This window comes from Haliotis asinina, chromosome 12, assembly GCF_037392515.1.
Source record: "Haliotis asinina isolate JCU_RB_2024 chromosome 12, JCU_Hal_asi_v2, whole genome shotgun sequence".
Classification (NCBI taxonomy): Eukaryota; Metazoa; Mollusca; class Gastropoda; order Lepetellida; family Haliotidae; genus Haliotis; species Haliotis asinina.
This window is the reverse complement of record NC_090291.1, coordinates 47,774,521-47,797,490: the sequence shown is the minus strand read 5'-3', so window position 1 is coordinate 47,797,490 and position 22,970 is coordinate 47,774,521. Positions and strand designations below refer to the sequence as shown.

At 38.6% G+C, this 22,970-nt stretch overlaps 1 protein-coding gene across 1 annotated transcript in view; it reads right to left on the bottom strand.

The window, feature by feature from the left end:
* Positions 1–4,553, bottom strand: part of LOC137259056 (GLIPR1-like protein 1) — a 32,147-nt gene extending 27,594 nt beyond the window's left edge. Inside the window, exon 1 of the mRNA XM_067796766.1 lies at positions 4,182–4,553. Coding sequence (XP_067652867.1) covers positions 4,182–4,361 — 180 coding nt within the window. The 5' untranslated portion in view covers positions 4,362–4,553. The remainder of the gene's footprint in view (positions 1–4,181) is intronic.
* Positions 4,554–22,970: the final 18,417 nt, after the last annotated feature.

Here is a 22,970-nt window from a genome sequence, read left to right as displayed (position 1 = left end):
AACCTTCTTGTGTGCTCAAGACATTCTAATTCTTCATAATCCAGAACAGATAAAGAAGTTTTGCGTGATGACGACGATTATTTCAGATAATGCAGCTGAGTCCTATGATGCAGCAAGCGACATCCAAGTATTGCTGTGGACCTCATTTTCCCCAGATAAAACTTTCATCGAATACTTACTGGATGATCTTGATCATATCAACTACAACCTTCCATTTGACCCAAGATCCGCCCGGCAGTGAAAAACGAAGAGTGACCACTCCTGCTCAGGATTCACCCGGGTGTTTCACCTACGTCACCGATTTCTTACAGAACGAGCAGTGTAGGAAAGGTGCCTGTACTTCGAGGGATTTCTGACCAAACCATCAGAAATCGAGAGGTACGTGGGAATTCGTATATATCGACCAAAATTTGGACCTGCCCTGACATTACTTCACCGACAACGACGTGTCCAATGGTGCAACATGGTACAGGCTGGATAGATAGTATGGCGCAATTCCTCAGAGACATTTAAAAGCCAGGCAACAAAGTTTATAGGTTATTCTGTGTTCATTTGGGAGCCAGTGCAGTGATCTCAAAACAGGAGATATGTGATCAGATTTTGGAGCCAGTGACACAATACTAGCAGTACTGTTTTGCACACTGTAGTCTGGAGATCTGAGATTTTATAGCACTGGTCAGGAGACTGTTACAATAGTCCAGTCAACTCATCACCAAAGACAGGACAAGGGTGACAGCAGAGTCAGTATTTCGGTATGCTCCCAATATTTCTCAAATGACAGAAGCAGCTTTTGATTAGACTGTTTACATGATCATCGAGTGAAAGCTCTTGATCGAGAATCACACCAAGATTCTTAACAATGTCAGACATTGAATCTGGGAAGTGCCGCATTCAAAACTGGACACTTAGCATTGAGATCGACGTGTAGGCGTTCCGATCAGAGGGCATTCGCTCTTGTCATCATTCAACTGGAGTGTGATGCTAGCTTCCCCAGGATGAAGCAAGAATGAGTATGTATGTCATCAGCATATTCATGAAGCTGTACAAGAGCCTTCACACACAAAGTGAAAAGTAGAGGTCCTAACACACAGCACACTTCAGCATGACTGCATTTGAGTAGGATTCCTCAATGTAGGCGTATTGACATCAAGAAGTGAGATAGGATTAAAACCACCTTAAGGCAGTCTCAAGAATACCAAACTTCATCAGTGATCAACAGTATCGAAAGCGGCACTTAATTCAAGAAGTGCGGAAAGTGCTACCCTGTTGTCAATGTTCATCCACAGATCACTGAGAATCATGAGGAGAGCTGTTTCAGTGCAGTGATGAGCACGGTAGGCAGATTGGTGATGATCATGAAGATTGTTCTCTTTGAGGTACTCGGACAGTCTGGCTGACTGCTCTTTCAGCTACTTTTGACAGGAATGAAAAATTGGATACGGGACTGTAATTTTTCAGCTGATTTTCAATTGCTGATTTGAAGGCGACAGGAACAGTTCCAGACCAAAGACTACCGTTAATGACTTACTCTATCACTGGTAAAAGAATGTCAATGAATTCGAAGACAACTCCGGTTGGTATTGGGTCAAGAGCACAAGAAGTACCGTGGTGTAGATTTTCTGATAATTTTGCCTATGTCAGATGGGAGACAGCGTGTCTGCTGTCGTCAACACGAACATTTTCCGCTTAACTGTGTTCGACAGGTGGGCAGATTTCGTGAGAAAAACGTCATCAATCTTACAGCAAATCGCTACACCGACGAAATCCTGAGATCTCACCTCCTCCCACTTTGCAACCGCCAGAGAGAGTTGTGTCAATACAACTCTCGACCCCACACAGCTCAGAGTAACAGGTGACACTCTCGCCAGCGCAAAGATGCCAAGATTGGGAGGTGAAAGTACTTGACACCTAGGTCACGGTTCATTTCCGGTTTATGTCTTCATATTTCTACTGCCTTCTTTAAGACAATAATGCTATTCTAAATAATGCTCAAGCTGGTTTCTGCAAAAGGTTTTCCACAATCAATAAGTATATGTGTCCTAAACATGCTGATGAACCTTCTTTAAAAACGTAAACAAAAGTTATACTGTGCATTCATTGTCTTCTCCAAAGCGTTTGATAATGTTTGGAGACGCGGTTTGTGGCATAAAATACTGACGCAAGGTATACATGGGCGTCTTTTTCATCTAATGCAAAATGTGTACAAAAACATTTAATCATGCGTGTATGCAAATAACAATTACTCAAACTACTTCCCGAGTGATTGTGGTGTGAGACAAGGTGAAAATCTATCACTACTATTGTTTTCTCTGTTCTTAAATTGGCCTGAGGCACACGTTCCTAATGACAATTGTGATGAGTCTATATCAAGAGTCTAGATGTGAATGCTGTGTTACACCTTTTTATTCTCTTATACGCAGATGACGCAGTAAGTGTTAGTCAAAGTCCAAATGGATTCCAGAGATTATTAAAAATCGTTCCGTATGCATTGTGTGCAGTAGAAGCTTGATGTCAGTATATCCAAAATTAAAAACGCTATATTTGGTGGTGAAGAACTTTCTAAAAGGTTAATTCTATTTCGGAACACATGTACTCGAGATTGTTGACTTTTATACGTATCTAGGTTTAAAACTAAATAAATCCGATAGGTTGATACACGCTATCAAACCTTAGTTGACTCGGGAACTAAGGCTAAGGCCAGAAATATTAATCTTCCGATAGGCTGTTTAATGCGGGCTTTTGATGTAATGGTTGTTCCCAGTCTCTGCTATGAGTGTGAAATCTGGGGATATGAATCACTGGAAATTATCGAAAAAGTTCATTTCAAGTTTCTGAAAATCATCTGTAATCTTAAAGTATCGACCCCAACGGGAAGGTATCTTCTGAGAATTAAGATGGTAAAGCGACTGATTAAATATTGGCACACCTTGCAGTACCTAAAATATTAAGCGTTAAATTATCTCACTTTACACAGCGTTGTTACACTACAAAAAACCCACTATGACTATCATGGTAGGTGGTTCAATCTTGTCGAATCTACGCTAAATCATTTAGGTCTTAGTAATATTTTCAGAGACCGAGAATGTGTTAACACTGAACGGCTAGCCGTAAGGTAGAACTAGTCTTAAATGATTAATTTACCCAGAGGTGGTAGTCTGTAATGAATAGCAGCTCCTAGACTGTTTATTATAGGACTGTAAAAGATTCTCTAACATTTGAACGTTACTTTTTTCTTCCAACAAATTTATGTTTATATGCCAATTTTGAAATTCAGAACAATTACCCACCTTAAAATTCCACCCATTGAAACCGGCCGCTGCGATGGTATAACAAGAGAACATAGAACATGTAAGCTATGTGATTCCCCAGCAATAGCCGATGAAATTCATTATTTACTGCGATGTAGACAAAATAGACGACATTAGACAAAAAAACTGTCCCTTCACGATAGGTTAAATGAAAACAAAATCTGGCTACATTCAAGCAACTAATGTGTACACAGAAAACAACAGAATTGAAAAAACTCTCGGTGTTCATTAATAGTATACTATCACATTTTAAACACTAACTGTGCCTCGTCTTGTCATTTTCTATGCAGTACGATATTTTGTACTCTTGTACCACCACTGGGTGTCTGAAGGAGAAGAAGAAGTAGTAGTTTTCACCGACGCCAGTCATTATTATTACTTTCATATCATTACTTTCGGTATTATTATTAAGGGTACTTTCGTGTAATATCCATGAGGATCAATGCCGAACAGGTGTTGATTTTCTGATGAGCTTCGACTCTCTGATAGTGGCAAACTATGCTTATGCATGTACCTAGTCACCGCGCGTCTCTGAATAAGACAACCGCGACATAATAATAATATTAGTTGACGGATTCTGTGACATTTTGTGTCCCCTATTTAACTGAATTGAACCTAAAACATTAACCCTTATCTGCCCATCTTATTGTTTTGAGCATTAAGTGATAATTGTCTGTACGTATTGCTTCAATAATGTTCAATTAGTCATTAACATTGTCTTTACCCGTGGGTCTTGTGAATCAATTCAGAACAGGTGCTAGTGAGCTTCGACTTTCTGACAATGGGAACATTAGCAGGAAACAACAACTATAAGCTCTATTTATGAACGTATTGAGAACAGGGATGTCTTTATGTCATGTACTATGTACTTACCAGCTGGTTCATATTGGAGGCACCGGCTTCCCTCCTATAGTTATTGTGAGTCCTTAATAGAGCAACTTTCTCCTCGAAGGTGAAGCCAACCCTGCCCTTAGCGATGACATCAAATCTCCAAGCATCTGTTTCTTGTAGACAACACCAAAACAGCAGAACCAGACGAGCTAACGTAACCATCGTGTTTGGTGAACAAGTTTGCCTCTTCTGATCAATCTGCTTACCTGGATTACCTTGTTTATATATTGGTCCTCATGGGGCAGCTCGGTACGTTAGGTATTGTGACTAGGAGATGACTATACGTGTAGGCAGATTGATTGGTAGAGCCGGATGGTTTACAGCCATGCCAGTCATTAACATATGTTCATGTATCAATAGTCCAGATTGTGTATCTGTTAATAAACAGCTGCTGGTTGTGTTTGGACATTATTACTTTATATACAACATGACTTTATAAGACATTTTAACACGACTTTGTAGCAGGTCAATATTTACGGTATGTATGATTTGAATAAAGCAGAAAGGATTCCACATGTGATAGAAATAGGCATTTGCTTGATAGTATGTCTACAGTTCGGACACGTTTAAATATTAAGAGGCTTACTCTACAAAATATTTAAAACATTAGTTTACATAATCAATTCCTTAGGTGTGACAACATGATAAATTATGTAGGTGTAATAACAACAGATATTGCTTAGGGATGATAACATGATCAGTCACCTTGGTGTTTCATAACACATATTATTTGGGAATTGTCATTTGATTGGCATTCAAAAATATTACATTATCGATTACTTGGCAGTGTCAGATAACTGACATTTGGTTTAAACATATCTGTTCATGTGATCCTGACGGTTTTGGCAAACAAGCATAAAATATACTTAAAGCCGCTTCTTTACAACGATGCGATGGTATTAATAATAATGATAGATAGGGACGTACACACAACCTGGATGTTAACATGATTGGAATCTACAAGGACAATTCTAATGATACAATTTGCAAAGAGTCGCTGAAGGTAAAAATGAAAATAAAAATGTAGTTGTTGTGACGTTAAGATGTCATTGTCTACATATACATTAAAATTAGATAAGGTTAATTGCGAGAATCTATGGGATATCGGTTAGGTTCTGATTAGTCCCAATGGCCATGTAAGAAGGAAGACAAACTACATCCCCACTAAAAAAGTATACATCTTATCCTATGTCGTTAAATGTGGGGCAGATGAGGAAGAAAAGCACATCTTCGACGAGATGCCCGCAGTTACATTCAGGACTATCATACATAAACTAGATATTCTAATTCCTAGTTTAGAAACTGCTCAGAAGAGCCTTTTGAGCCTGCACAAAAACTGCAGTAGGTTATCAGTATGTCAATACAAAACAGCGCGTTTTCAGCTTGTCTGAAAAGTAATTTGTTCTGTGGTGATCTGATCTCCTGTGGAAGGCTGTTTCAGAGGACAGGGGCTGCTCAAAAGAAGCTGTGGTCACCAAGCGGGTTTTGCTGGGTGCTGGAACACGGAGAAGCTGGTGCTAGTCCTTGTGTCGCATTGAACATTAGTATCAAAATCTTGTACTTGATTCTCTCTACGATCTTGCGTCAGTGTAAATTCTTTAATATGCCGATCCTTTCTTGTCTTGGTCAGCAGTCGGACGGCTGCATTCTGACATCGTTTATTGATGAGGTGTTTCGGGAAAACATACAACGATGCATTTGCAGTAATCCATGTGCAACAACACAGAGGACTGGACAAGAGTGGCAGCAGTCTTTACATTCAGGAATCTTCTTTCTTGGCGGATGTTATAGAGTGCTGTTTTACAGCCTTTGGAAATATGAGATTCAGCACTTTGGAGATGAGTCAACGATAAAACCGAGGTTGCTTGCTTTGTCACTTGGAGGAATAACACACCCTCCAGTCATGAGGACTGGAAATGTTAACTTGCATCTGACAAACTTGGAACTGATGACGATAGGTTCAGTCGTCTTCCTGTTCAACTTCAGAAAGTTCGTGGTCATCCACATCTTGATATCTTCCACCCATAGCATTATGCGATTGAAGGCATTCTGGACTGATAGGCTCTGTGATAGTTAAATGCTAGATAGAGCTGAGTGTCATCAGCGTAAAAATGGATGCTCCTGAAGTTACGTGCTCTCTGATGCAGTTTACCGCTTTCTGACTGTAAAATCACCCCATGTATTTCATCCCCAGTCTTGCAAACAGCACTATATTTTCCTGCTTCTGACCACCATTTTTCTCATATAAATATAAAAATATAGTTTCTTTATTCGCAATTGTAACATCTGTACACAATGTTCCGAACAAAAAATTATTGGTATGTTTAGACATAACTGTATATATCCCAAACAACTGTTAATGCAGATACTCTTTAAAAAAAACTTGACATGCTGTTAAATATAACATCATTGCTCAACTACAAATTTCCAAAATATGATTATCCAAAAAGTGTTTGGTAAAACCACAGATGGTCAGGCTATCAAACCACTTGGTCAGAGTAAAATGTCGGCATCAGGTGTGATCACCGTCAGCATCGATAAAAGCTTGCCTTCGGTGACCCATAGAAGAAAGGTGATGCCGAATACTGTGTTCAGGAACGTTTTTGCTCTTGGTAAAGTGTACAGTTCTTGTAGTGTCTCAACGTTGTTTTGCTGGAGGAAGTCCTGTTAAACACGTGCACAGTGAGGTCGAGCATTGGCATGATCCACAGATAAACCGTTGACGTTGATCAAGGGAATGATGTGACGTTGAACTGGTCCTCTCATAAAATGTCTTTCATCCCATAAGCAATTGCGCACTGTCTGGTCAGAGATTCGGCTAAGTTCATGGATTTAGAATGGTGGTGACCGTAGACTTGAGATGGTCTGTCTGAACAGGCTAAAATGTGCTGCTACCCCATGCCCTTCCATGTGAACGGTCGATAGCGTTATGTCGTGGAACTTCTGTCGATTTTTCATTCTCTATATGTCTATACAGGCTTAAAGCAGTGCATGTGGAGTACCACTGATGTGGCTGATACACCTTTTCATGATGCACAACGAAAGTGCTTAAACGTGAAGTCCATGACTGTTATTATCTGATTATCTTATAATTTTTGTCGGAACAAATGTAGATGAACGATGATTCACTAGAGACGTGAATGTAACGTAACGTGTTTGTTCAACGTTCCTCTTTTGAAAGTTTTGTCGTCGGTAACCATTCCTCCCATCATTGGGATTCAGCATGGATTGGCTTGTGTCAAATCTTTTTTAAAAAGTTCCCTCTCTCCTTGTCTCTCAGTTGACAGTCCACTTTGTGGCCTCGCTATGCCAATATCAGTAGTTAGTGCGATGCTGACAGTTTCATCCCTGACTTTTAGTGTAAGTAATACTATTTGTGTATTTTTTTCACCAATCAATCTTTGATTGTGTCTTTCGTATTCATTGTTTTGTATGGTGTTCTTTATTGTGTCTATTTCATCTTCTTGAGCTATGTGGATTGAATGCAGTCCTTTTTTCTAATTAAATCTTTTGTTCGTTAATTATCATTCCACGATACACCTTCAGTTTATAGAATTCCGGGTATTCTTTGAAATGGATTCCTTATTTTATGTATTAATGATAGTCGCAATCATATGCACTTAGGAGTATCATTCTGGTACCGATCATCTGTCAGATGGGTTGTCCGCAATCCTTTGACCATGCAGAAGGAAAGTCTCCAGAGTTAAAGATACTATTACACCGTACATATAAATAAGGTAATAAAATATTTCTTTTCTTCAAGTCTTTACACTCCTGGTCATGTCATAGTGCACTTAGTTTTAGTGACTCGATTACTCATTAACATGTTTGCGTCTTTTCCGCATTCTTGGACAATGTTTATAAGTTTATTAGCAGCTTCACTTGTGTGCTTATCAGACAAAGCAGGAAAATCATCATTTCCAACAGTGATGTCCGTACACGAAGAGATTTAAGAAATATATCAGAGTTTGACGGCTTCCATTTATATCTGTCAATCTGGTAAACATTCCCGTCATCTTCACTAACATTATTTTCCGATGGGCTGAAGTAACATAATAGGGGAAAGTGATTTGACTCGGTGCGGGTGACCACTTCAAAGTTTTCAATTGTTTCAAATATTCGACGGGAGCACAAAATGTAATCAACCAGACTTCCACCGCCCTGTGTATGACAAGTGAAACTACCGTTAGCATCTCCAGGGAAACGACCATTTAATATATGAATTCCAAGTGAGCAACAAAGATTGATCAAATCTGTACCGTAAGTGTTTACTTCATTGTCTCTTGACCTCCTTCAAGATCTAAAGCCATCGCCTTGGTAAGTCATGTCATTCACAATACTAATGTAAGAATCACTTTTATCATCGTCATGTAAAGTAAAATCGTTCAGCAATCCCGTTCTGGCATTCAAATCACCTGCAATTATTACATCAACATCAACGAAAAGCGACAACAACTGTATAAGGCAAGACTCAATGAAATCAATCCCAGTCACAGGACGAGTATCAGCTTTGGCTGGGGATGCATAAGGATGTACATACACGATGCCAAGTAGAACATCATGAATAGAGACCGTTTTGTTTGGAATAAAATAAAATAAAATAGCCTAATGTGATATTACAAATACGTCAATAATCAGACATTATGCTGTTACGTTCGGATCGTTTATTATTACATGTCATCAATACAATAGTCAGTATACATTCGAATTCTTTATTATTATATAGAACGAAGGGTTATCAATAAAAACCGTATATTACTGTCAGTGTCATCCATGTTGATATAAACCAAGAATACTAGCGGCCCAAGGACGAAACCTTGTGGGACGAAGGCTGGTTTTTAATTTGGAACTGAAGCCACTGAATACGACACTCTTTGTGTCTTCGAGGTGGCTTTCAACCCCAACAGTATTTTGCCACAAGTACCATAAACGTTCTATTTCCGTAATGATTCCTCTGTGTCATACTTTATCGAATGTTTTGCTTTGAAAAACCTGCTCCTATTGCCTTCACTTAATCTAATTCTGTAGCAATAAAATCATAAAGGTAAATCTATTGGTAAGATGGTGAATCTCTGAGTTACTTTCTCTGAGATAATTAAATACGTGGCTGAACAAACATTTTTCAAATACTTTGGGTAGGATATTGCCTGGACGTTAGCAGGAGTTTTAGTACTCGATTACCGATGATATCACGATCGGATGCTTTAGTAAAGTCAACGGAGATCTAGAGTAAAATATCTTTAGCTTCATGATGGAGAATAAGCTCTGATCCGTTTTACATTAAATTCTGATAGGTTGTGGTCAGGATATTTAATAACAGAAATTATTATTCATAGTTGTTACGATGTTATATTATTATATTATGGACTAACTCCATGTATACAATAGAGCATGTGATCGTGTCCTCTCACATGGGTTACAGATTTATCCTTTATGTAAGTCACAATGTTTTATGCGAGTGTCTATCACGGGTATTATTGTATTGAGAATGTTAATAAGTATTCCAAGCACATGCTTTGAGGATTTCTCAAGTAATAAAGTCGCACTTGTGAAAGGGAGCTACAGGGTGAAGGTCGTCAGATGCAACACGTTATTCCATGTTCTGTTAGGATAGGACATTTGTTAACCTATGTCATATTAAATGTTAGACAGTTCCGTTTCAGTTAAGCAAAACTACATCCTCTTATGCGTATATCTGGCTCTTGTCGTACAGCAGGCCCTCGGTGGTTTTGATGATACGTTTTACTCATAAAGACACCTTGAAATAGTTTATGGTTAACAAAGGCACTTTTATTGGTATCTATTCAGTCTCGCTGGGCTCATATCAGTTATGTTGTTAAAATTATTTGCTTTAAGTTCATCACGTTACTCTGGCAACTGAGTTTGTAAAATAATTGTTTCCATGTGAAGAATCGAACCTGGGTCTTCGGTCTGACGGACAAACGCTTCAACCAGTAGACTTCACGTCGCCCCTTCCGTCTAAATAAACAAATCAAAAGAAACTAGTCCACTAGGTTATAATACGCGATCCTTTCAGTAATGAGTGAGTGAGTGATTGCGGTTTTATGTCGCAATGTTTTAGCAATATCACGGCGGGGTACAGCACAACCAGAAAGGTGTTTCCCACATCGTGTCCTTGTGGGAATCGAGAAAGCAATGAAAGAAAAATGTTACGAAGGATACTTCAGACTACGGAGGAGGAAGTGAGGCCACGTGTTCCAAGTTCATCACGAATAAAAGACGCCTTAGGCATTGTTTCCACAATTACACTGAGACAATACCGTAAGCTTAATCAACTTATGTACACTTAAATACGTTTGATACATTTCTTATCATTGACCTCTGTGAGTGTGTGTGTGCGTGTGTGTGTGTGCGTGTGTGTGTATGCGCGTGTGTGTGTGTGTGTGTGTGTGTGTGTGTGTTCAAGTGAGTAACGAAAATATTTCTTCTTCAAGTAGAGATCTCACCATCTTACCTGACATTTGGTATACCTTATTAAAACTAAACATGTATTCAGCAGCGGATATAGGCATAAACAACCTCTTGAATCAGCGCTGTACAGGAGTACAGATTTGCTGTTGATCTTCGAGTCCCTTACAGTGGGAAACTGGGATCATGCATGTACCTAGTTGCGTTTCTCTGAATTGCCAATCTCTATCGCGTTTGTCTGTAGTGCTTTTACCCATTTGCCCTTTGTCAAATTGCCTGTATCTAATCCTGGCTTTCAGCTGTCTATTGTTCATCAACAACCAGCACTATTTTACTGTTAAGTATTGGTCGGCTAATTACCACTAATTACTTGGTAAGTGCTGGCGTACTTTCAGCATTAATGAACTGCTACCTGTTGGCTTCCTTTTGTCCGTTACAAATCACACACAGAATCAGGAACTATTTTGTTGAACCCAGTGTTTTAGATGGTATCACGTAACACTCTAAAAAGTCACGTTTTTATACGCGCTTGTTTCAAACGAGTAAGGTTACAATCGAACCATTTTTAGAACCAGCGCTGTATAGCACTACAATCAACAACAATCAAACATCATCCAAGCGTAACGAAAATACAACCAGTGAACCATTCATCATCGTGTTACAGTGTGAACCATTTCAATCGGTTTCATCTCACTGTGCCGAAGGTGAACAATCGCCAACGTGCCCGTAAAAGATGAAGAACATTTATATGATGATAGACAACTTCTTTTTTGCAATAGATGTGACGTTTGTGGATCCTAATACCGTTGTTAAGAAAACGATGAACTAAAAGAAAGGATTTCAACAGAATCTTCAAGGAGTGTTTGCAGTTAGAGATTGTAACATAACCTTTTAACGTCACAACACAACGTTCACAAACATAGTCTGCAGATATATAATATTTAATACCCATATGGTAAAACACGACCGATGTCATGTCACGATGCACTTATTGAACAAATGTACATGAATAAAATGGATAGTACAGAAAATCTTACATCGAGCAAGCGTGACTCATTCGAAACCCGTACCAACTTACGTATCATACAAAGAATCAGACGCGTTTCGTAAAAGACGTATAACACATTTAATCGTGCAATAGTATACATTATAAACGCCATGAACATGTAATAAATGTCCTATGTTAACATGTGCTAAAACCATGAACGTTTTGGGGGCATGGTAGGCGAACTGGCTAAAGCGCCAGGATAGTGATCCAGCGAGCTCGAGGTGCCGGGATTGAGCCCACCTGTTACCAGGCGTAAAACCCTCGTTAAATTGGCCTATTTGGTCAATTGATGCTAATAGCGTCATCAAAATTGATCAATGTGAACCCAGCCGTGCACATGCTGCGTAATTCTCTGATCATCCTGTTTTAGTACTGGTAATATGACTGGTAATATGAACATAGAAAAAAAATTAAATAAGTACAGGTAATGTAGGAAAAGATACTCAAGTTTCTAAGGTATGCAAACATTTGAGAAACTTTACAAATCTAAATTTTAACATTTTACAATTTGCGTTTCTCCACCTAAGGATTCATATTCCCAACTATTCGGAAATGTCAGCAACTATATAAATACAACTATTACTACTGAAAGGATTGTATTGGAAATACCGATGATCATGCATTTAATGTGATATCAACTTTTGATTTCATGGACATTGCAAATCCGGTCACAGCATACGTGAAAAGGGTGCTTGCGCGTACGACAATACACAAACAGCGTACGCGTCACACCATATCGACTTTAGCAATATTGAAGCACGTCCACAAATCCGGTCATTGCGTGTATTTTGGTCTGTATTCATGTTTATTCCAATGTTGAAATATCCGGCTTTTGGTCCCGTGTAAAAGAAGTTAAAGGTTACTCGCAACCAAAACGTCAAACATAATTAAAAGACATTTATCACTTATTCGTGACACATAATATACATTGCTGCTTGTAAAAAACAAATAAACAAACTTACAGGCGTACAATCGCGATTCAAAAGTGCAATATTTTGTACTTGGGCTTAATTCCCACGAAACGAAGGCCTCGGGAGATCGAACCCACTCATATGATGGGCGTTTTAGAAGTATGGCGAGTGACAAGAAGATAAGATTCTTTATGGACAACAACTTCTTTTATTGTAAATGATGTGTCCTTTCAGTATGGATTCATATACAGTTGTCCAACAAAATTATATACACTAGAAGACGTTGTTATCCATAAAGAATGTATATAGAGATGTTAGGTTTTGTATTATCTTCAGCAGACGGGCAGACAGACATATAGGAGTCAATAAACCAGAGTTTTTTCTGTGACAGAGGCTCCTTCAAAACACAACTTTGCAGAATCTAATACCTTTGGGTATTACCGAAACAAATCATCAAAAATGTCAATTGAACCTGTAAAGTTGAAAAAACTCAAGTTCAAACTAATTTTCCCCGGTGCTGGGGGAAAAGCAGCTATGCTGTGCTGCACTCATAACGCATGCGCAGGGAGTAGGTTCGCGGAGCTTGAAACGGTATGCCTGCCCGGAGTATGGGGTCGTGAGCAGTAGTATAATCTTGGTTGTGTACACAAACAAGTAAATAATCTACTCATTGCATTAAAAAAACATGTTGATTGTGATAAGCAGACTCTGAAGCCATAAACAACCTTTCGTACTTTTACCCACACAAAGGTTTGTATCCGAACGATCCCGAATGCTATTTACCTTACGATCACTTCCGGGTTATGCACATGGAGCATGCCACAACAGTGCATAAACAGTCGCTGAAAATAGCGTTTTGGGCAATATTCAAGGATGTCAGCTTGCGGAAATATTATCTAATGGTAACCACGTCAACAGAAACAAAAGCGTATATACTGCACATCAAATGTCAATGTTATATGCGGATTTTCTTCTGTTGAGAGATCATTGTCAGTGACCGGTGTATTTCGTAAGTCTGACTAAACCCTTAACAGTATCCCTTGTCTGATTGGTTAAATTCGTTTAGCCTTTTCGCATTTGACTGGACGGTCATAGGTCCCTCAAAGGTTACGTGACGTGACCCTCCGCTAGGTCTTGTTAGACCCAGTGTAGGAGTGTAGCGAATGACACTTGGGAAAAGTTTACTTAGACTGGTGAATAAATTCCTACTGACACAATGCAATTCCAAACATACCAGTTACATTCACTCTTCCGAATCATTGATACAATCGAAACTTAGGACATTGCACTAGAATTTGAAAAAATCAGTGACTCGGTAGCCATGAATGACAGATAGCATCAGGACGCGTCCTTCAGACGGATGATCAATGAAACTGAGTGTATTGTTTATTCATAGATGTATTGGAGACTTACCAAGTATGCTGTACTCTGACCTAATGAAGGCTGTTGATGATCATTATTTCAATGTCATATTGCAACATCTTTTTGAAAGTTTAAAATACTTTTGTTTGTGGGATTTATGTAGTTCAGCAATATGCTGTGCGTTAGCTATGACCCGAAAACTGCAATATTGGAGGCTGTTGCCCACGGTGGCTTGGAATGGTTAGCCTCTTCAATTCATTCGAGATCACACCAGATGACCATATTGAGTCTCTTATATCAAATGGGAGATCTTCAGTGTTTAAATTGTTCTGCTAACGTGGTTTGGTCAAATTAGATAATGATACAGTTCAAGCCAAATTTTAGACTAAAATTTACCCTACATAAAACATACCAATGTATGGAACAGTATGCTACTATTGTCTGCATTTAACACACCAGTATTAATCTAGTGTTCAGAATACTGGAATATGAGACTATCAATAGACAAACGAACCGATTCGAATTTTACGACACTGGCAGCTGGTTAGTATATGGCTTCTGGTTTGAAGGTAACTTAAGAGGAACAGCAAATAGGCGTTTTTTCAAGGAATCTGTTTTGGTATTATCTGTGCCTACGTTGGCAGTTTGGGTGTATGTACTTTTATATTTTAGCATCATCGACACTGGAATCCTCATTGATGCTTAAGACGTATAAGCAACACATCAATACAAGAGTTCTTGAGAGGCATTTAGAATTGGGACGAACATGAGAGCATGACACGTTTTATGAATAGCAGGAATTAGCTATAAAGCGTCGACCAATTAGACCATTATCTCATCCTCAGCGTTAAGGTTTTGCAATATCAGAGAATTGAGAACATGATAAACCGTACAAATCTTTACTGTATTTTAATTAAGGATTGACTGTGTGTTTCTTTTGTTGCATTAAGGTATGAAACTAAAAACCAATGTGCAAAATGAATGAATGAGTTCGGGAAATATAAACATAAGAATATGCCCTTAACATAACATCAACAATAAACAACAAACACAAGCTAAATATATTTCATCCAGCATTTTAAGCGCCACAAGTAGCATGTCAAATCGTCCTTTGCTTCTATTACTCCATCCATCTTCTGGCTCAACGGAATGAAGGAACAGGGGAGATAACTCTAACTATACTTGCTGAATCATATGTCACTAGCGTGTGGCGACATATTACACTTTATTTATTTCCCGTAAAAATGGTTGGTTGGTTTTACAGTTTTAGGGCGACTTGGATCAGTAAAAAGCCTATCTGCGCCCAACACATTGACTTCATTTAAATAACAACCCTGTGTAACTGCATTGTAATTTCAAAGGGAATCGTTTAATTAAAAATAAAAGAGACGGCAACAGTATCAATATTACTTTAGATAGATAAATAAGCATATCTAATAACCTCTGCTGAGTGTTACGGATCAAAACCCTTATGTAACCACTTTCATTTTTGAAGGACGAGATACTTGTTCATTGAAAAAGCAGTAGGTTCATATGGCAGAGTGGTAAAATGTTTTAAAAACCATAGACTTACATCAAAGATCCATTCGAGAGCCTGTCTAGATAATATCATATTTTCCAGAAGACGAAACAAAATCAAAAACTGCCCGTTGCACAGACCCATGCATGATATTGGGGCCCCAAACTGTTTCTAATGATCAACCTCAAGTACAGCATTTCTGAGATTGTTTCGAATGTGTCTGTGCCCAGGGCATGTAATTAGAAAATGTTCGATATTTTCTGGCGTCTCCAAATTGCAATGGCCACACTTAGAAGAAAACGCCTTGTCTATAATACTCCTGTAAGCACTGAGCCCACAGTGTCCAAGCATAAGTCGTGAAAGAATAACCTCATCACGCCTTTAACGACGAGCTTTTATGACCAACTTTCAAGGATGGTCTAAGTTTGTACATATGACGTCAGGTATTCCCTGTATCCCACATCTGTTGCCAACTCATTGTAACAGATTTTAATAAAACATTTTCAAAATCTTTGGGGACTGGTTGAAATTCAGACAAATCAACTTGAGGGAACTGTAATCTAGATTTGGCTAAATTATCTGTCTTCTCATTTCCATGAGTTACAACATGTGCTGGGACCCACACAATATAATATGCAATGTATTTCATGTTAAAAGACGTGTCTAACTTGAATATCTCATGAACAATGTCCCGTAATAATAACTACTTGCGGATTTACCTCCCCTGCTTTCATTCACTCACTACAATTCGTCACCACAATTCACTTTACGCTCCAAGAACATCGCTTTTCGGCTTGTCCCGGAATAACATGAGTTGGTTACGAATGACTCTCTACGTCAGAATTGTGACTGGTATAATGACGACGAGAGACAAGACGAATAATCTTTCAGGAGGTAGTGCCTCATGGTGGAGGGATGGTATGGAATTTGAGGGGGAATTCGCTGGCAGGAAAGAGCCACTGGTTATTGTCAAGGTCATCTCAGCGTTACATGGATGACGTATTGCGTCCTGTTGTCCTACAACTTAGGAGACAACATAGCATACCAACAACTGTCACGGGCTGACCATCAGCATGTCAGCGCCAGACTAATGCTCCAACCCTGATTGTACAATATGCCCTCGTAGCCAACATCGTGTTGCCATGGTCGGTACACTCTCGTCTCTGGGATGTCAAGGATAATGGACCGCCGAGTTTGATGGTGACCACATCTTCCTGCCAGTCGACAAGAACACATCCACGCCCTCCAATAAATAGCAACATATCCTATATGACGTCACTCGACGTCTGACGTTTTGTATTCATTAATGTGTCACTACTGAACTTGATGATTTGAGATGTGTTAACCAATTGTCCATTGCATTGAAGGTTAAAACTTGCCATCTCCCTCTGGCAAACCGTTTATCAGTATTTGGTGTTGTGTTGACTTCCTTGGATATTTTTATGTTTACAGTGCAGTTCTCTTCCTGCAGCTATTCTTCAGATTAAATACATATAAAAGAATGGTTAGGTTTTAGTTGTCCGTGATTCTGTTTTACTATTTTGATTGCAGACAACCACAATGTTTACTAAATAACCCTTCAAAAATGAAAACCATTAAACATATTTTGGGAGTTAAGCGGTTTACACTTGCAGAAGTTTATAACTTCGTAAAACACCTTCACCAGATAACAGTAACATCTGATATGTCTCAATAGCATATCAGCTGATTTGGATGAAGTATAGGTGTTTGGCAAGACGAAGAGGAACAACGCACAGAGGGGAACTCTCAACCAGACTGATCCCTTGTCAAAAATCAACAAATTTGTTCATGATCAGACTGCCTCTTCATGTTAAGACAGCTCACCTTTCTGCACTCCCTTTTGCTATTTTTTCATGTAAACCAAACTCCAAAACTAAGTAAAGATGGTGTAGAACATGAAATGGAATGTGGCAATTTCTGTAACAAAATCAAAAGCAGTTCTATCCTCGGAACACAGTGACAGTCCAAGCGTTGATGGATGTCCTGTTCAATTTAGTACTAGGATTTGTATTTGTCAAATGGGCCCTAGTACCACAAGTCAGCAAAGGGAACATTGAAAAGTAATAGAGGTATGTCTTTCAATGATTGGCGGAATATTACAGGTGTTTGTTACACACACACAGACACACACACACTCACACACATCCACAAACACGTACACACACACATCCACACACCCTTAACCCCCCCCCCCCAACCCCCTGCCGATGCACCACTAACTCAACATCTGTCACGTTTTTTTATGTTAAATGTTTTTATTTTTTTATGTTTGAAAAGGTGCGTAGACAAGTTGGCCTGCTGTCTCCTAATCTATTGATATTGGTATTTGTTATCAATATATCCCTTAGTTGCAAAATAGGACAATGATAATGCTGACGATGCTGATTCGTTTCAAATGGATATGAAAGGTATGAATACATACTCCCATTTAGATAGCTGTCAAATGTAACGCATTTGGGATTACACTTTCTCTCACTTTATTGATAAAACATAATGTCAGTCCCTACAGTAAGTGAAGACATGACAAAAGCTATCTTGACTGATGCAAAAAGCCGAGAAGTAACAATATAATGTTATTGAGCTTCACAACCACAAAGGAGTGTTGATAATCTTTGATAGACATAACAGTCCTTACTGTCCATTTATGCTGCTATTTATCCATGCATATTGCTGACATAATTACCCTGGGTCCTGGTCAACGAGTACAGAACTTTCCTGTGGAGAATGCAACCTGTTGTCTGTCATTCGCTCAAGGTTCAAAATCAGACTACCATCGTATCATACCATGTACGCAGTGTACCGCTGGGTGGACAGAGACAACTTTGAGCAACTCACTTGACTAAGGTTAGACTACATACACAGTTGTAGGGCAAGATTGAAGTCCCAGAAACTCTCAGGAGTCAAGCTGGCAACCAAGATTAATCTTCCATATACAACTAAATCAACATTTATAGGATGTCAAGGTCAAATGAAAGAAAATGATTTGATATTACGAACAGATTAATAGTCAATTCGCGTTGTAGAAAGATGACACAAATCTGTAATATATATGTAATATTGGACCCATGAAGATCCGGTTTAAAGATGCTGTTCAGCAACCAATACTTGTCGTAGTTCCACGACAACCAGAATCAGGCTTCGCTGCTTGAAACTAAAGAGAGGTTACCATTGAAACAGAAAAAAAACAAGTATACTGTCGTGTGTATTGTGGCCTTCCACTGATCGACATCGAATCTTTTAGAAATGTTCTTCAGCTGATTAAAATATTCTCTCAGTGAGTGGGTCTTGTTTTAGCCGTACTAAGTAATATTCAGCTGTATGGCGGCGGTCTGAAAATAATCGACTCTGGACCAGACAATCCAGTGACCCACAGCATGAGCGTTGATCTGCGCAATTGGGAACCGATGACATGTGTCAACCAATTCCGATCCAGTTAGGGGCATCTTACGACAAGCATGAAGGGAAGGTCAATATTCCTACCCTGACCTTCACCGATTATATTTTCTCAGACGCGTTAAATAACGTCCTTGGCAAAATAATCAAGTGTGACACATCTATCTGAAAACGAAATATGACAATGGTATTTTTCAATTATTTTTTGTTCTTTTTTTTTCATCAGATGATTAGCCAACCATGTGCACATTTGAGGTGCTCAACGCTCAACATCATCTTCTATTGCATCACCATCTGAATGTACAACGGTATTCGCTCAGCTATCGACAGTTTCAACTCTAGATGTGCTGCATCGTTTAAATCTTATGTCCACATGGAAGAAAAACGTGCAGCTAAATATTATTCATATGGAAAAAGCAGGTTTTTCACACAAGACATGTGCGATGAATACGAGGAGTGTGAGAATGTTTTTCATTAATTTCTTGAATGTCCACTAGTACTGTATACTGTTCAGAGAACTGATGGTCACAGGTAAAGTATTTATCAACCGTAACATGCACTCTGTATCGTCATTCACACATTTTACTGCAATGTTTGGACTTTGTACATGTAAAAATGTAGTCAAAAATGTCTATCTCGTGCACGTATTCAGATATTGAGTGTTAATTGTCAAACTCAAAACTTATGTTGTAAACAAAACCAACAACAGACATTGAAACAGTGGACTTCCATCCTGAGTGGGTAACAGCTGCAGTTTTTACATACATTATCCACATGTACGGCTAATTACGTCCACGTAAATTTTCAAATATTAAAATATCTTTACATAATGAAAGAGTAGTTGTAATGAGTGACTGTTGGTTTTCGCCGCCTTTAGCAATGTTCCAGCAAAGTCACGACGAGTGACACCATGAACTAGCTTCACACAATGTACCCATGTAATAAAGCGCAGGTCTTTAGCATGACGAGCCATTAGACTACCCAACCGCACCGAGCGATCGTAAATACAACGTTCAGCTCACCCATACCGGGACACATCAGTATAATGTATACGAGTATTTAGTCAATGTATTTTTTGCTCATTCCGATAGTTACATGTATACAAACATGTTTTTCTGTAACAGAAGTGAGTGAGTGAGTATGGTTTAACGTCGCCTTTAGGAACACTCCAATTAAGTCGTAGAGGGGGACACTGGAAACGGGTCCTACACATGTACACCGTACCCATGTGGGGCATGGAACCCGCCATGACGAGCCAACGCCTCAACTACTAGGCTACTCTGACACCGCATTAACAAAATCAATAAACGAGTAAAATGAGTTGACACATTGCAACTTCTAAGGATTGTTGAACACAACATTCAATGATTGAGATATAGGATAAAGGAAAACGGGGTTTTTTTTCAAAATATACATCATTGTTTCTTTAAAATATTTACTCTACAAGAAAGATGAATTTTAAGGGTTTCAGATTGGTAATAAATTTAGGTGAGTGAGTGAGTGAGTTAATGTTTAACGCCACATCGGCAATATCTCAGCCATATCGTGACGAGAACCATAAATATTATAAATAATAGTGAATGGTAGAAATGCCAACTAGAATATCACGGATGGACATTTAAAACCAGTAATTAATTCTAAAACAGTTTAATAATAGAGGACGCTACAATATAAAACACGGGCTATAGATCGCCAACAACTGAAGGTAAATCACCATACTAAGGACCATGGGGACTTACGGTACCTTTGCTACCTGCATGGACCCTAGTTGGATTTACATCATCCCCTCAGCTGCTGGCGATGGTAGGACAGTTTTGCCAAAGTTTTAAAAGAACACAAATGCTACGTTTAAAATCAGGTAAGCAAAAATTAAACTGTGAACGTTTTGGGGACTTACGTATCCTCTCAGGATGACAATAATTTTACAATGCTTTAACCCCCTTTGAGGATACAGCCAATAACAATACCAGTTGCTAATTTGTACTACCAGTCGTTAAAATATATCTATCTACAGCATATAGTAATCAAAATTCAGTCATTAAATCAATTTCTTTTGAAAAACCAATTATTAAATGATAACTAACAGCAGTAAAAAGATAATTAATAGTTTTGACATTGAAATATTTATCCCTTGTGAAGGAGAATTCCACACAGTCAAGCAGGATATGCTTGACCGTAACTCTCTCAGCACAGGGGATACAAAACGGAGGATCTTCACCTTTTTAACAGGTAGGCATGTGTATATCTTGTGTGGCCAATACGACATCGTCTCACGATGACCTCTTCAAATCTGGACTGACAGCCCAAGTAGGTGTAACCAATATAGGGTTTTATTTCATGTAATTTATTGATAGCAACTTGGGTGTCCCACCTCTTTTGCATAAGACAACGGATGTAAGATCTAATACTAGCTTTGTAATCAGAGTAGGGACTAAGAAGTGGTGTCACAGATTTATTGAGTGCTGCCTTGGCAGCAAGATCGGCCATTGTGTTACCAGAAATGCCCACGTGGCTGGGTAACCAACAAAAGACGATGTCGTACTGGCCAGTAGCAAGATCATTATATAATTCAATAATTTCTATCAAAAGTGGATGTTTACAAGATAGTTTTTTAATAACCTGAAGGCACGAAAGAGAATCTGAATAAATTATATATTGTTTATGTTTAGGATGTCTTTGAATATATTTGAGAGCCGTTAATATGGCGTTAGCTTCTGCAGTAAAAATAGAGCCGGTATTTGGTATTCTAGAAGATATTGCTCTGGATCCAATGACAGTGGCACAAGCCACAGCGCCACCGTCCTTAGACCCTTCTGTAAATAAGGCTTTGTAAGTATTATATTCATTTTTTAATTAATTATATTCTTGTTTATATTGTAAGTCATTTGTTTCTGATTTTTTTAATGATGTTAATGTTAGGTCAACTTGGGGCTTAACCAGTTGCCAAGGAGGAGAAGAAAGAAGTCGAGAAGGAGATATAGTTTCCAACTCAATGCCAGCAGCAGCAATAAACGTCTTTATTCTGAGCCCAAGAGGTGGAACAAGAGAAGACTTTTTGCTATACAAATCCTCATACAGACTGAGGATTGAAGACACAGTTATATGCAGGGTTAGATTCGTTAGAGTATAGTTTTGTGATATATTGTAAAGATGATTTTATACGACGTTGTGTAAGAGATGGTTCATCGGCTCCAACGTAGAGACTGTCAACAGGAGAGGTTCTAAAGGTCTTAGATCTTGGTGGTGGACAGAATCTAATAGTTTCAAGTTGCTTTTACAAGCTCCACCATAAACGATGGAGCCATAATCAAGCTTTGAGCGGACAAATGATCTGTATAGGTGTAGGAGAGTAGCTTGATCTCCACCCCACCTTGAATTAGACACGACTTTCAATAAATCAAGTGCTTTCAGACATTTTGTTTTCAGGGATCTTATATGCGAAAAATAAGTTAAATGTGAGTCGAAATTCAGACCTAAGAATTTGGGTTCTTTGACAACATTGATGGGAGTGCCATTTAAAAACAGTTCTGGGTCCTTATGTGGTTTATATTTACGGCAGAAATGTATGCAATTAGTTTTTGATATAGAAAATTTAAAGCCGTTTTCTAGACGCCATTTATTGATTTTGTTTAAGCACAATTGCATTTGCCGTTCAATGGTATGCATATTTTTACCACGACAAGAAATATTTAAATCATCCACAAAAAGTGACCCATCAATTGAGCCACTTACAACCTTGGATAAACTGTTGATCTTGATGCTAAATAAAGTGACAGACAAAATACTGCCTTGTGGGACACCCTGGTTCTGACTGTAATGATCAGACAAGATGGAACCAACTCGGACATGGAATTGTCTGTCTTCTAAAAACTGACATATAAATTGGGGTAAACGGCCCGTCAAACCAAAGTCATGAAGATCCTTAAGAATTCCATACTTCCATGTCGTATCATATGCCTTTTCAAGGTCGAAAAAAATTGATACAGCATGTTGTTTATTTAACATGGAATTTTTAATAAAAGATTCTAAACGTACCAAATGATCGATGGTACTTCGATTTTTGCGAAAACCACATTGAATGTTAGTGA